Below are 16,583 nucleotides of genomic sequence, written 5' to 3'. Positions count from 1 at the left end.
ACAGTTCTCTAAATTCCAGTGAGTTAGATTCCTAGTGTTTGCTGTCTTGAAATACCTCAGACATGGTGGCCTGTGGAAATCACAGCTCTATAATTATCAGTTTGTGCTGGGCGCTCTTCTTCCCTCCCTGCTCTTGGCTTTCCTTAGCTGCTTTCTGGAGGAGGTATAGTTAGATGGCTATGATGAAGCAAGATGGGAAGAGACTCATATCTAGGAAATCAAGAACGAACCATGATGATTAAGATCTCACCTCTCCTGCCAGCCTCCCAGCTGAGAAGCGAGGATGAACTGAGGAGCCGACTGTGGAAATCCATGAAGGCGGCTTGAGGAGTTACGTGAATGCAAACTTGCTTTGTTATCACCACGTCTGAGTGAGGAGAAGCCAGCGCCCTCACTGGAAACAAACTCAAGTTAGACTTTTTAAAACAGGACTGTGCCATCGTGGAAAATGGCTATTTTGGTGAAGCGCAGATCAATTCCGGTTCCCATGCTCTCCCTCCCTTCTGCTCAGCAATCTGAAATAGAGGTTTGCAATACTCCTCCATTCTCCCCAAAGTACTTCCGCTTTGTGTGGTTTCTAGGAGTGTCAAGAGATTGTTTCATCAGAAGAAATCTCTCTTCAGATAGGTCTGACCCAGCTCAAGGCCCAGAACAGGGCTTTGGGTAAAGCAGGAGACTTGGGATTTCCTCAGGCCATCTGGGAAGCCTCTGATTTCCAGGAAGAAAGAAAAGACTTTTGCTTCAAATGCAAAGGCCAGAGAGACCCAGGCTGACTCTTACCACTGGAAAAGCCTTTTAGTTCCTGTTCACCTTTTCTTCCTTCAAGTAATTGTCCTTTCTGTCTCCTGAAACTCCACTAGCTTCATCTAAACCCCAGAGTCTTATTTCTTTTTAACTGGAAGTTGCTGTCACTTGGTAACTACTCAGTCCTCTTTTTTTTAAAAAAACTTTTTATTGATTCTTTGTGGATATTACATCATACATCCTGATCCTAGATCCCATTCTTCTCCCTATCCCCTTGCTTCCTCCCTCTGCCCTTGCAACATGCCCTGCAAAACAAAATTTAAAAGTAAATTCAAAAAAACAAAGAAAAAAATAAAACAGAAAAATACAAAAAACAAGCAGCAAAATAAACAACCCCAATCTCAGGCTGGAAGTTGTGGTGTGACCCAGTGAGTCACACAGTGTATATACCGTTTAGTCCATACATCTTTATGTGTAAGGGTTCATTGCAGCGAGTCTGCGTTGGTGACCTTGCTGGGACAGTGCTGGGGAGTTCGCCTGGGTGGTGACAACAAGGGAAAGGCAGGCGGGCTGATCAACCCCACTACCACCCAGGCCCAGAACCAGGGCTATAAGTCAGCCCAACCCAATATCCACGTCATCTATGAACTGCTGGAGCATGCAAAATGACCAGACCTGCAGATCCAAAGCTGCAGGCTCTCCATGACACAAGGCAACAGGATATTCAAGAGGAGTCCCAGCGAGGGCCCTGTATCGGTAGTGCAGCAGAAACCAGAGGCCTTCATCCAGACCAGCGACTCTTCACGAATGCTGACTCTGCCTTTTTATGCTTTTAAAAGACAGTGCACATTGTCAGTAGTGACAAATCTCAACAATATAGTAAGAATGTGTTGCCATTGTTCTTCTCAAGGGTACATCTCTGATGACGTCGACGTGGACACAATGACCACCCTCCTCAGTGCCTGTCAGTACAAACAAGCTGAAAATTCCCCACAGTCCACAGCGCACACGCTTGCTATGGCGTCATGTGTACCAGAATAAAGTCTGAAGTGTGAAGTGAGTGATTTTGCTCTTGAGTTCAGAAGGCTCATGTTTAATATCAAGTGTCCCAGTGAAGAAAACATGCATTTGGAGCATTGATAAGGGCCGATTATATCAGTCTCCACCCCAAAAGTGGTGAATTTTATTAGATATCATCATGCAGATAAAAAGTGAACTTAATACAGAATTTCTATGGTGTGAGTATTGATATGCTATTGCTACCTATTTTGTTTAAGAGATAAGTCAAAAAACAAAACAAAAATAACAAGAAAAAAACCTGTACTCCTTTTAACCTAACCGATCTTTTTCTTGTTCATTTCTTCCTGATATACTTATGGCCGTTGCATAATTTAGCTTGGTGTTCGGTGTTCTTATTCCTTTCCTCATAGGGCAAATGTGTTTTCCACGTCTCCCATTTGCATAAGGCCATTCTGCTTCTGTCTAACCAGACTTCTGCTGTTGACCCAGCTGCTCTCTCCCATGTTGGTGTTCAAAGCAGGCAATGCTAAAGTGAGCATCTTTGCTGCGATTTAATTTTAACTTTCTGTGGGAAGTTTGTAGAATAAGTGAAGGGGTATTTTGGTCCCAAATTTCCAGGAATTTCTGGAAAGTATGGGTTAGAGAAGTCAGTTGGAGGCACATAGTCAAGTGGTTCAGAGTGTCCCGATGAGGCTGGGGTGAGAGCCAGGACTCATGGGGATGCTGGTACAGCATACTGAAGTCTCAGAAACAAACTTCGGGACCCTTTCCCATGGTCAATCCAAAATTCAGTTATCTTAATTGGAAATGGACTCCTCCTGCCGAGTGAGATGGCTGCCACTTTCTTTCAGGTCAGCTGTGGGTAGAAATGTAGGATTTCTCCTCTGGCAGTTGGAGAAAGTGATGGGGGTAGAACCAAGAAGCCCACGTAGGGGGTGTGGGCACTCATGACAGAGGACAAGGTGTCTTCATTTCTACCCTGGAGCCTGTCGTGGTTCCCAAGTCTTTAGCCATCGTCTCGGGCAAAACCATGGCTGCTCTGTGCAGATCAGACCTCGGAAGCTGCAGGAGAATATCAGGTGTGCGGTCATCAAAATGGCTGAAAAGCCTCAGATCCCAGCCTCTCCTCACTAACGGATTCAGAGAAAGGCCTGCCATTCTAATTCTAATGGGGTTTCACTAACTCGTCAAACTGCATTGGTGAACTTTGCTTTTAATGATGAGGCTTTTCAAGAGAAGCAACCGACCTCAGGAAAGGAGGCAAAGAGGCGACTAGGCAGGGCCACACTGTGTGAGGTCCTGCCATGTCCTCACCGTGTCCTCTGGGTGTGATGGAAATACAGGAACTGCTGAGCTGGAATCTGTCCTTGGCCTGCGTGGATGTGAACAGGAACCGCTCTGTTTACCAGTTCCCATGTGCATCTGCTTTGCCAACCACCCAGGCTCTGTGTCCTGAAGACTTTTGAGTGGTCCTTTTTGTTTTCCTGCCTGTGGCTGTATTTTGAATAGCACTGTGTCTTATCTCCCCACGCCATGGTAAAAAATGTATGTAGGTTTTAGTAATCAGCATTACACACACACACACACACAATACTAGCTCGTACCATATTCACAAACATATTTTAGAAGCTGAGCAATGTTTTTGAGTCCTGACATATCCTCACAGGTCTCTAGTTCTCCATCCCATTATTTCCAGTCAAGAAAACACTCCAGCCAATCTTAATTAGCACTCGCTCTGGAACCTAGAGATGACCCCAGTGTGTTTCTAGCCACACTGTGGTATGTATACATTTGTAAGATTTCCCATGTTCTGTTGCTGTGTTTAAACCCACTTGAAGGCCTCAAAAAGTGTCCGGGGACTGTTGGGAAGTGTTGTCTTCTTGTTCTGGGCAGAATAATGGAATTAAAAGGTGATGAATGAGGACGGCAGGGCGAAAGGATTTATAGAGCTCTAGGCAAACACAATGCAGCTCACCGCAAAAGCGCTTTGCCTTTGTGGCTAATCGGGAAGAATAAGCCATTGTCTGCTCTGAATGAAGACAGAGTGGCACAGAAAGAGGCATCCAGAAGAATATAATCTCCAAGTAAAGGGAAGGGAAAGGAAGCGGGATGAGACTACAGGAGGTTAGGAACTGGTGCAGTCCATGGCAGGAAATCAGAGCGCTTGATGTGAAATCATCTCATTCGGTTCTCACAACAGCCGTAATAGCATTGTGTTCGTTTTGCATGTGGAGAAAAAATCAGACTCGTTTAGGCTAAGGGTACACTCCGGTCGATGGCAGGTCTGACGTCATGCAGTGAGCAGGGGGTAGAGCTGGGACTCCAAACTTCAGAAATGCTTTCTTACTACACTCTTTCTGCTTCATGGAGAGCATGGAAGTCATTCCAATATTCTTCAAAGTGATAGCAGTCAGGCCTAGGTCATTTGATCACAGGACTGGGGATAATAGAACCAAGATGGGACTCATTTTCCTTTCTGGCCTTGGGCCAGTCAATGGTACACAGACCTTCCCCATTTACCTGGAGTTATTTGCTTGTATTGCCTGTAGGGCACTTGAGCTCGAAGTAGTTGCCAGGCTTGCTGCAAGTGCCACACACCTGTGGGGACTCCATGCCCCAGTTCTGAGCTCAGGGGAGACGTGAACATCCGAGTGCTGGCTTCATCACAGTTGACCTGTGCATAGTTTCCTCTGCCTGCCTGTCTTTTGACGACAAATGCACGGCATAAAGCGAACTGACTCGTAACTCGTGGTTGCTGTTTTTATTTATCCTGAAATGATATTGGCTTGGGAACTTAGATTGATTCAGTCTACCTCAAGCGAAATCCCATGGAGTCTGCAGGAGCACAAGGAACTATTTCTGCTGAGAAGATCTTGCCGTTGTGGTCGCTGTCTGTGTTTTCAAGTTCTCTTCACAAGAGGCTACTCTTTTAATAATATCTCCTTTTGTTTTCCTTCCCCAGAGTCGAAAACATGCAAGCAAAGTCCGGCTTTATTACATGCTTCACCCCAGGGATGGGGGGTGTCCTGCCAAGAGGCTCCGGGCTGAAAATGTGAGTATGTGGGACCACATGTTATGGGTGACTTGCTATGAATTTTGCAGGTGTAATAATTGTATGTGTGTTCCACAGTTGAGTTCCAGAGCTGAAAGAATAGAGATAATGTTCATTTACAGGCCCTGTTTCAGAGGGGTGTGATTTCTGTGTGTTGGCTCGCTTTTTCTTTCCTACCAGAACTTGCTAATACCCGTAGGCTTTTGGTGATGTTTTTCTGGAGCCCTTCAAAGAAAGAAGGTGCAGAGGTGCTGGGACAGAGCCAGCACGGGTGACAGGAAGACAGGGCCCCTAAATACAAAGTGTGGGGAGATGAGACCTAAAGGGCAAAATTGCCAGAAATACCAAATGCTTCGTTCTTTACATATTTGATTTTTCTGCTGTGTAGAATGGAATGTCGGCCTATTAATTTATAATGAAGTCTGTACATACCTTCTGCAGGGAGACAGACTCTTTGCAGAAGAGTCTTTTTTGATCAGTTGCTCCCTCTCCCCTAGGGAGAGTTTACTTAAGAAGACATTGAACATTGTGGGAATATCTGAGGTTGAATGCCAGAGCATAGGTTCATGCCAGCCAGGCTTTCTCTTGGCTGGGTCTGCTGTGTGGAACATCCTCATCCTCTAGCTACAGAGGTCCTGTATGCTAACCTTGAACGCTGAACACATTAAACACTGGGTTCTGAGAGGCTCTAGTATATAATTGGTACCAAGTGCCATCAGTATATAGGATTTGATCCTTTTTAAAATATATAATCCTAGAAGAAATATTGCATGACATAGACACGGAAGGTTTTCTGGGAAGAAAATAAAGATTCAAGAAACTGTGTGTGCCTGAAGGTGGAACGTCCTTGGGCCGTTCCTTCACACCATTGTCCCGTATGCCACTTAGCATTGTAGCAGGATCTGATTGCAGGTAGACTGACGTGGACATCGGAGTTGTTGTTACTGCCCAGCAGGACAGCATCTAAAGCTTGTTTGAGAGAAAAAAAAAATGGTTTGGAAAGTTTACAAACTGCTGAGGTCCAGGACTCACTCAGTCTGCTCTTCACTTGGCATCTGACATAAGTAATTGATCTTGTGTCACCTCTGTGGAACGTAGGTCCTGTGACTGTTACAGGAATCGGTAAACACAACGTACAGCGTACAGCGTGGCATAATGAAGGGACAAGTAGGTGGGGCAGACATGCTGGAAAGAGAGTGGGAGAGAAGTGAGACTTTGAAGATGCATAAGGATTAGCTTTGATAACACTGTGTTTACTAACAGCGCTGGAAAAGAACCCAAGAGACAAAATGTAGGGCAGTCCTGCAAAAATGTCCCAGTTAGAAGAAACTTGCTGCTGAAGGCCTGACATTTGCTGGGTCTGGGATGTGAGTGGAGTTTATCAGATGGAGGAAAGGTGCAGGAAGGAGGGAGAGGATGCTAGTGTCTTAGCTGCATTCTGTAAGAGGAGGACCGGGCTGCTTGTCGTCCCAGCCACCCAGCTAGCTTACCCCCAGAATATTATATTAATTAAATTACTGCCTGGCCCATTATCTCTAGCCTCTTATTGGCTAACCCCGTGTGCACATTTCACAGGTAAATATGCCATTTCCACTATACATTCTGATGTGCTCGGTATAGTTTCGAAACTGTCTCAGCTTCTGTCTGGGGCTCTGAGAGTATGTGCTGTTTGGAGTAGCTTTGCCTTGTAGAGACTCACACTAAGAAAGCAAGGGAATGAATAGACAATAGTCAATACCAATCCATATAGGAAAGGAGAAGGCTGACTCCCAACCAGTAGTGTATAGTCCAGCCAAGGAGAACAGTCTGCTGTAAGTCATACTTAGATGGTGGTGGATTGCTCTTTCTGAAAATGGTCCAAGAAGCCACGCATTAGCTCTGTAACAAGAGACACCAGCTGGACCATTCTTGATCAGTGACAGCATCCCTAATCTTCATTCCTTGCTGTCAGTTTAGGGCCAAGCAGAGAATGGCAGGCATGAACCCCTAACAGTGGCGTGGGGTGCTTTGCTTCTAGCTGGCCTTCCCCTAGGTTCCCCCACAGCCACCTAGAATCAGGGCATGCATGCCTGAAGGCTTCCTTGTTTTCTACGAGAAAGCTTCCTTCTCTTCCTGCCTTTGAGTCTCCCTTAAACCTGCCTGATGGTGGTTGGCGCAGTGGTGTATCAGGCACTTGTATATCAACTAACTCTTGCACTTGGAGGGTCTCTGCTTGTTTCCACGGGGATAACAGGTTGACAGACGCATCAGACTCCCAGCTACATACGGAGTGTCACTCATATTTGCTCAACGCATTGTTCTCACACTTTACTGATGGCCAGCTCTCAGCCAGCACTCTGGATCCCTGAGGGATCCACAGGTCTTCTGACTTCCCTGTTCCTTCTCCCCTCCCTGATTCCTGGTGCGGTGGTACATCTGTAATCAGAGGAGTGCTTCCACCCCCTCCCTTAATTCTAGAAAAGAGGGTGGCTTCTGAAAACAGAAAAGGTGTTCTTGGATTTCCCCAGACTCCTTGTGCGTGCCTCTCTGACCCTGCTCGCAGCCCTAAGAGGATCTGTGGCACTTACACATGTAGAATGGAAGAATGAACAGCCTAGGTTTTAAAACCCTCCATCCATTTCTGTCTCCTGTTTCAGAACATTTCTGGCTTCCTAAAACCCCCTCCCTATACCTATTCTTAAGATCTTAAGACTCTGCAGCTGGCGCTTTTATCCCCCACGCCCCCACCACCTTCGCCTGAAATTTTAGAGCAGGGCATGTCCCTTTGAGGTCAAAGAGTAAAATCAAATATGAAATAAATTTTTATAGCTGATTGTCTTAAAGACATTTTCAGTAATTTCTGACACGCTGGCGTCAAATGGGCTTGAGAGATGCCCTAACCCAGTGACTGCCTCGCACCACTGGCCTTTGCATTATCTTCTCCCCGTGGACCATGGGCTCTGCAAACATCTATTTAGGGAGCGGCTCTTTAAGGAAAACTGGGATTTAGAGTTTGTTGCTTTTGATTCTCAAAAGGCATAAGTAACTGCCAATCAAAGCAGCCAATCACTACCAAGTAAACAACATATTTTTATATAGTTATATAATTCTCTGTAAAAGGTGAAGCTTGCACTTGGTTAGTGTGGTGAGGATGCATGGGGAGGATGCATGGGGGCGCTTTCTTTGAGGTCTGAAATGTTCGCCATGGCTTGAGGACCCCCAGATCCCGGCCATCTTGGAATCGAGGTGGGAATTGAGGGTGGTGTGTCAGTCTCATCTCGACTTTTCTTATTACTGAGGTGAAAATAAATACATGTGTCATGATATATATGCCATGGCATGTCACAACTGAGCTTGCTACCCTACTTCCCCCACTCCTGCGCCCAAAACATCTCAAAGCTGCCTCTATCCTTTGGCATTAATGTTGAGCCCTGACCCGGAACAATGCTATCTGCTGTCGGGGTACCAGTGCAATTGCAGCTGGCACTTGTTGCTACGTCCTCCTCACGTGTGTTCTAAGCAGGTGACACACTTAGCAGTGTTCACCCTCGACCTCTGTGTAAAAGAGAGACAGACATTATCCACACTATAGAGAGAGAATGACTTGACTCCAGTCAGACAGCTGGTAAATGACAGACTTTCTCTGGGAAAAGAGAAAATAAAGTCAAAGAGAGCTCCTTCTCCTGCGTGTGTTCTCTAGCTTTCCCATGCTACTTCCTAAGACAGCTTGTGCATGTCCCTGAGTGCCGGAAGGCACTAGACACTCCCTCATTCCAAAGGGGTAGGGAGTTTCTATTTGTCACCCATGTGTATTAATACAATGTGCCCTGTGCTTCTGTGGAGCGCCTGAGCACAGAGAAGGCATTTCCAGTTGCCCCTGAGAGATTAGTTCAGGCTAGGCTTTCTAAGCCAGACGACACCTAGCTAATTCCTGTGAACCACTGAGAAAAGTGGAGAGGGCGTCTGTGAGTGTGGGGTCAACGTGAGCCATAGCTTTAGGGAGACAGAGGAGAAGCCCAAGGCATCGCTAGCATGGATAGCACTATGGACAGCGGGCAGTTTCAGACCAGAGTTCTAGAAGAGAAAAAGTTCAAATGACTTGAAGTCTTCCTCCTGAAGACTAGGTGAGCGCTTGCTACTCGCCTCCTTTCTGTCTGTGGTAGCTGCTGCAGCTGCTGGTTCAGAGCCTGGTTCTTTCTCTGTACTCTCATCTTCTAGAAGGCTCTTAAGAGAGGGCATTTAATAGTTCTATATAGACCCTATTTCCAAATAAGAGCTCATGTCTAAAAGGTCATGAATATGGAGGAGATTATTCGTCAAATACAGTGTTAGAAACAAAAGTCTGGGCGAACAATTGAATGTGGTGGCATGTGTCTGTGTTCACAGCACTTGGGAGTTGGAGGCAGGAGGATGGGGAATTTAGGTTCATCCTTGGTTACATAGGGAGTTTGAAGATAGTGAGGGGGGAGGGGAGAAGGGGAGATTAGGGAGGTAGATGATAAATAGTTGATAGACAGAATATGAATGTCTGAACTTGTATGCACAGATAGCAATCTCTCACCTGTAGCTCTAACATGTATTGTACCTGTTTTTTTTTTTTTAATGTGGTACAAACTAGGTTCATAATAAATTTTAAGGCAGGTGCATTTCCACACCCGCTGAGTGTTTGGCCTCCCAGACCTCAGAGTTAGAAGGCGGGGTTCTGTTCCTGGCTCTACTGCATATTAGTTCGATAACATTGTTTTGAACTGCTAAACCTTAATTACTATGATTATAACTGGGGCTGTAATTACTGTTCTTGCCTGTCTTTCAGAAGTGTGAAGGGGCTCAAATAAAATCTTCCCTTTTGTGAAAGAGCGTGATAGATTAGGAAGGGTACGGAAAGTATTAATGCAGGGAGACTTTTCTTCTTTGTTTTCGGATTATTTCCCGACCTCTGGGGCCTCCCACAGTTAATCAGCCCGTTTCTGTGGGGCTTCTGCTATGTGTGCATACAAGGGTCATTGCAAAGGATGTATGAAGATGAAGTGTGAGGCTTGTTGCACACCTGGAGAGGAAAGGAATATATAAGGAAATTGTTAAATGTACATCTGTATCATCCTGTGTTAATGAAGCAGGTGACCAGAGAAGTTATTGCTTCCCCAGGACTTAGAAAGTTCTAGAGGACTGGATAGGGTTGGTGTAAGTATGGGGCTTGCTCAAGGTGGACCCTTGTACAGAGCAACTGAGGCAAGTAATGTCTTGTGGGGACCTAGTGAGGCAGAGACTTCCAAAGACCCTCCCTACTGACTTAAAACTAATAACTGATTATTTTTGTATGTATGATTATTTTTCTACACTCATGTCTCTTTACTAAGTGCCTGTCTGTTACACACAAGGGCCAGAAAAAGGCATAGGACTCCCTGGAGCTGGTTATAGATGGTAGTGAGCCGCCAGTGGGGGTGCTGAGAATCAAACCTGAGTCCTTTGGAAGAATAGTCAGTGGTCTTAACTGCTGGGTCATCTCTCTAGCCCCAGAGTGACTTTTATTCAACATTTATTTAGAAAGACCCTTTGAAAAAAAATTCCAGGAAAATGTTTCTTCTGTAGACAAGAAGGGGAAAGGGAGAGTAGTTAGGAGGAAGAGGAGAATTAGCAGGGATGAGAGAGGCAAATAAGATCTAGATATACTATAAACTATGTATGAAGATGTTACCACTAAATTATGAGTAATTAGATATGCTACTGAAACAATAAAAATTTTTCTTTTATATTCAAAGTAAAGAATGAACTCTATATACCAAGTATAACTTAAACTTTTTCTCAATTGATTAGGAAGAGTTAAAGTTGCTTGCCTTTGGTCACGATAGGCTAGAGCTTTCATGAACACGCTTAGGATGCATTGTTTGAAGTATGTTTCTAGCTTCTCTGTTTACTTTTATTATGAGGAGCCACATCTCTCCTCTCCTCTTTTGCATCCCCCTTTCCTTTCTCCCTCTTCCCTCCTGCATTGCCTCCCCTTCCTTCGGCTTTTTTTTGTTGTTACTAATTTCTGAGCAGATGACTTGGGAAACGGGTGGTGACAAACTGTTGCATTTTCTTGGGTGAAGAACATTATGACCCAGAGTCTTGCACAGGCTAAACGTATGTTCTACCACTGGGCTGCACTGTCAGGTCCTAAGTCTCCTACCTTGAGGAAATCACAGATGTTATTGTATTCGTGCTCACAGCTGGTTGACACATCCCATTCGTGGTTGGCCTGACCCCGAGGTTGGGGCTAACTTCTGTAGGAATTCTGAGCAGCTTGCTTGCTCACTGTGTGAGGAAGATGATGGTGGGGGACGTCTTGTCTTTGTGAGTAGAGACTTTCTTGCCTATAAATCAAGTTAGTTTTGCTCAAAGCAATAATCGCGTAGGTTTAGCCAGTGACAGTTTGGCTTCATGGGCACCTTTGCTTTATTTTGTCTGATGTCTTCCAGCGCAGGTTCTGTCTCCTCCCAGTGAAGTGACCCAAGCCGCACCTCAGCACACTTCCTCCTCTGCCTGATCCTTGTGAGGATTTGGGAAAGCCTGGCTAGAATGTTGGGTGCTGTTGGAAGGTGGGTTTGTTGGCAGGGTGAGGCCTGTATTCGGGGGTGGGCAAAGCACATGCAGAAGGAAGTGCAGGCCATGACGGACATGGTAAAAGTCTGTGTCAGCTTAAAGCTTGGACCTAAGGGAGGCTTTTGCATGATCGTCTGCTGCAATTTTGATAATATAATCATCAGAATGAAGGCAGGGGCTTTCTTTTCAGGCTGAAGCACCGCAAGGCTAGAACGTCCTGGGTATGTGGACGGAAGGTGCTATGATGGGCACTCACCACCATCACGCTTCTTTGTAGTTAGGACTCATTAGTAGTGGTTGGAGTTGGATGAAGAGTTTTGCATCCTCCCCCCTGCCCTCCCCCAGGCGTATAAGGTCTCCTGATTGTTACGCTTCAGAGCAGGACACAGTTCGGGCAAAGGAGAAGAATTTTGACAACAATTTAATCACCTTAATTAAGGTCACTGGCATTTTGTCCTAGTGATCCGATTTGTGACCTGTTGACCTTAGCTAGTTGTATTGTGAGTACAAATAATGGTGCTAACTATTTATGAGACAGAGAGTGGGAGCTTGGAGAGCTGTGTCTGGCCTCATCACGGGTGAGCTAAGCAGTCATCCTCACTCCGCTCCCAGGTTTCACGTGAAAGTGTGGTTTACATTGAGCTCTTTCCTGGATATGGGGGAAGAGAGACTTAGTGTCTCCCGTGAATGTGGGGCGCAGGTTTAGTTCAGTCTTGTCATATGGCCAGAGCATGGCCAGAGCATTACCAGAGCTGATTGCCTTCCTCAGTTGGCTTCAACGGATAGAAGAAAACCTCACAGCCTGAGGGCTTAAGCAACAGAAATTTATTTCTTACAGTTTGGTTTCCAGGGAGGGCTACAGCCTCCCATGGCTGGGACCAGAGGCGAGGGAAGCGTAGAGAGCCGACACCTTGGTGTCTCCTCTAATAAGTACGTTAATCTCTCCTGTGTGGCCTCCACCCTAATAACCGAGTTACTTCACAGATCTCCAAATACCATCACGTTGGAGATCACAATTATGGCTTAAGTATATGGTTTCTGAAGGGACACAGGCATTTGTTGACAGCAACTGTGACTGTTGGCTAGATTTTATCAGATCTTCTCCAGACAGCTAATTTCATATAATTATAATGACTGCACAACGCTTCTATATCTTTGCGTTTCTCCAAAAGGATTTTAGAAAGCATGAATAATTCTTTATTCTAGACCTGTGAATAGGTAGCACCATTTCTTTTTACTGTTCTCTAACCAATATAGACAGTTCTCCCTATAGCATTGACAACCTGTGCCCGCCCCCATGGTCTCAGCTGGGTATCACAGACTGCCTTCAAACCTATGGTCCTCCTGCCTCAGCTTCCCAAAGACTGGGATTACAGGTGGTACTCCACCAAGTCCTGCTGTACCTTTGTCTTTTCCTATAACCTGGGATAGGATTGACTCTCATCATACAACTGTTTTAAGAAATTTTTATTCGTTACTTGTGCGTATGTTCTCATGTTCACATGCAAGGATGATGCCTGTGTCTGGGTGCATGTAGGTGTCACACATGTGTGCAGGTCCGAGGACAAGTTGGTGGAGTCAGTTCTCTCTGTCCTCCTTTATGGGGATTTGATCATCAAGCTGTGACAAACGGTTTGTGGGCTGACCCACTTGGTCTTGGTTGCCCATGCCGCACATCTCTCAACTGCCCAGATCCCGTTTATTATCTGTGCTCCCCTGACTTTCTTTCACAGGGTTTCCTGTATTCAGCCTTTCAGCTTCTCATAACTGAGTGGATACATTTGAACTAGTTTACATATTTTACTGTTTACCCAAACTGAAAAGAGGACATCATAGAGAATTTTAAAACTCATTGTCAACTTACTGAGAACCTACATTCATGAAAGTAATTGAGGGAAGGCTGAATTGAAAATCTGGCTGGCAGCATATATCAGTTACATAACTTCACAACGATCTTTCTTTTTCTTTATATAGTTCACATGATGTGCAAACGGTTTTATTTTTGGTGTTTTTTTTAAATCTAGTGTTGTATCTTATGAAGATTCTATATAAGGTAAAGGGTGTGTGTGTGTGTGTGTGTGTGTGTGAGTGCGCGCGTGCACGCACTGTAGAGCATTATTTGTGGATTTACCTTTTTCAGATTTGTCTACTGTTATGGTGTATCTCTAAAATGGTCCCCCAAAGCCATATTCTAAAGCCTTGATTGGCAACTCAGATTTTTAAATTTATTTGACCTTTGGTTCTAGCTCAATCAATGGATTATCCCATTAATGGGTCAAAGTGTGATCACTTTGGAGGTGGTGGAAACTCTAGGCAGGGGGGGGGGCCTATCTGGAGGAAGCTGGTCATATCCCGATGAACCCCTTCCTCTCACTTGCATTTGTTTCTTGGTCTCTAAGGTAAGCCACTGCCTCTTATATTCATTTATGTCATTATAAGGTTTACCTTATTTAGACTTAAAGTAATGGTGCCTTCTAGCCTTGGTCTTAGGCCTGGAACTAGGGAACATTTGAATCATCTGATATTTGTGTTTCCAAGTGAGGTAATGCCTTCTTAATATCAGCCTATGCCACAGATATCTTTTTCAAAGTCAACATAGTACCATTGTTTTTAATTTTTATGCATTTGGGTTGACTTTATTGTTGCTTTTTTGCATTTTAAGTGGCCTCTGAGCCCTGACTTGAAATACTGTCTGGTGTGCTATGCCTTAGGGAGAAAACACATGTCTTGACTAAGCCCATAATGTATACTAAATAAAGTGTCTTTAGAACAGAAACATGTATAAAACAAATTACATATTGATCAGTGCATAAGAATGTAAGTAGAGCTTGTGGGAGACAAATTTCCCTGGAGGAGTGATGATTCAATGTTTGCTAATTCACTGTCTGTAATGACTCAATGAATCATAACATTACAAACCATGAGAACCAGTCATGTGTGTTCACACATGTGCCCACACAACGTATAGTTGTGTAGCATCCCATGGTGTGTGAGGATGTCCCATAAGCTTTGTGGTTACCTACTACTATTTAGGTTTTTAATCTGACACATTACCACACAGAATGTTTATGCCATGTTGATTATATCTATATCTCCATATCTATCTATCTATCTATCTATCTATCTATCTATCTATCTATCTATCTATCTATCTATCCCCTTGCATGTATAAACTAAACACACATGCAGAGAAAGAATGAGATAGAAATAGAGACACAGAGAAACACACAGATAGAGACAGAGGGGAAGAAAATTTGCTAAAAGTAGGTTTGCTCAATCAAAATACGTATTTGTAATTTTGACAAATATTCTCGAATTCCCAATGATTTTATAGACACTGTACTCATCAGTTATACGGCCAGTACCCGTTAGCTCTTGTTGAGCCTTTGCCCATAGCCTAGGGGCAGAGTAGTGCCTGGCCTTCTCTGGCTCTTCTATGTGTGTTCTAAGAAGAACGCAGGAGCTTTGTTTCTAAAGGAGTGCTCTTTATCCTAGGGACATTGCAGTGACATCACTTTTTCTCCTGATTTACCCTCTACAGAGGAATGACATGGCCCTGGACTGAGGTCCCAGGGAGAAGCTGTGACATGATGAACGGCACCATTTCCTGGGTCTTTCTCAGTGTTATTTGCAACTTCTATGGTTCTATTAGGGATGGACGTGCTGCTCTTCTCTGGAAGATCTGAAGAGCAATTAGGAAATCAATAGGCATGAAAGAGCAGTTATTTCTGCACCATATTAAACCGGGAGGCAGGAATTAACCACTGGCCAAGTTCAGACACTTCCTGTTTATGCAGAGTCTGCAAACTAAGAATTACTTTTACATTTTTTAAACGTTAGAATGAAGTTAAAGGAAGAACGACAGTGGTGCTGTATAAAATTAGACGAAGTTCAGATTTTAATGTCCACAAATAAAGTGTTATGGCAACGTAGCCACTTTTATATAATGCAACCGACTGCTCCCATGCTGTGGACACACAATCTCAAAGCTGGACAGTGAACATATGTCCCAGAGAACCTAAAATATGCGCTGTCTGGTCGATCACAGAATGTGTTTGCCTGCTCTGTGAGATGTAGATGGTTTTTAGGGTTGGACTGGGAGGGGCATCATACTCCTTCAGGTTTGTCTCTGCATTCAGAGCGATGCTCTGTGGGTGGTGCAGGTGACAGTCCCCGTCTGCTCTCCACTCACCAAATTTGAGGCTTAATTGGCCAAAAGGTTGAACGTTTTGCATGTTTGGAAGACCTCGTGTGGAGATTTGAATTAGAAATATTTCCAGAAGTTTCTGTGTCTGAGGACTTGGACCTCAAGGCTTTGGAGATGAAGTCATCAGAGATGACGGGATCATGAAGGACCCAAAGGACCTGGCCTCACCAAGGAAACAATGCCCTGAATTCATAACTGAGTGGAGCACGAGGAATTAGGGCCTACCGAGAGGAAATGTATCTCTGTGTGTTTTTGAAGGGAATATCTCGTCCGTTCTCCCACTCTTCCGTGATGTAAACAAATGCTGAGTTCCTTGTTCAGATCACTGGTACTCTGGTACTTCCCTCTCTATTGCCTTGGCCCCACCTATCAATGGCCCCCTTTTCCTTTGTTTTCTGTAGTCGCTCTGGAATGTGCTCAGCATCTGAAAATTTGGCATCAGAAAACCTCAGAAAGAGATAACATCTATATAGCATTTGTCTTTCTGAATCTGGATTACCTCACCCCACCTGACTTATTCTCATTCTGTCCATTCACCTGAAAATTTCTTTATTTCATTTTTATTTTTATTTTTACAGCTAAAGAGTATTCCCATAGTGTATAGGTACCGAATTTTCATTATCTATTCATCAACTGAAGGACATTTAGTTTGTTTCTATTTCCTGGCTATTGTGAATAAGAACACGGCTGAGCCAGTATCTGTGGAGTAGAGTGTCACATCCTGTAGGCATGTGACAAGCAGTGGGAAGGCTGGGTCACGTGATGTATTTGTTTTTAGGTTTTTGAGACTGCTCTACACTGATTTTCATGGTGGCTGTGCCAGTTTGCAGTCCCACCGGTGGTGAAGGAGGGGACCCTCTTCCCCACATCCCCTTCGACGTTTGTTGTCTGTTGTTTTGTTCATCTTTGCCGTTCTGACTACGGTAGGTGAAATCTAAAAGTTATTTTGATCTCAGTTTCCCTAATTGCTAGGAATGATGGCTATTTTTGAGCTATATC

The 16,583-nt window shown here is 44.5% G+C and overlaps 1 protein-coding gene across 1 annotated transcript in view; it reads left to right on the top strand.

Annotated features, from left to right (window-relative positions):
* The window catches only part of Zmat4 (zinc finger matrin-type 4), a 344,754-nt gene that overhangs the window by 126,450 nt on the left and 201,721 nt on the right, over positions 1-16,583 (top strand). Inside the window, exon 3 of the mRNA XM_038328487.1 lies at positions 4,727-4,816. Within this exon, the coding sequence (XP_038184415.1) occupies positions 4,727-4,816 (90 nt within the window). The remainder of the gene's footprint in view (positions 1-4,726; positions 4,817-16,583) is intronic.

The sequence above is a fragment of the Arvicola amphibius genome, chromosome 4 (assembly GCF_903992535.2).
Source record: "Arvicola amphibius chromosome 4, mArvAmp1.2, whole genome shotgun sequence".
NCBI classification, from domain to species: domain Eukaryota; kingdom Metazoa; phylum Chordata; class Mammalia; order Rodentia; family Cricetidae; genus Arvicola; species Arvicola amphibius.
Note: the sequence above shows the minus strand (reverse complement) of the source record. Positions and strands in the feature narration are given on the sequence as shown.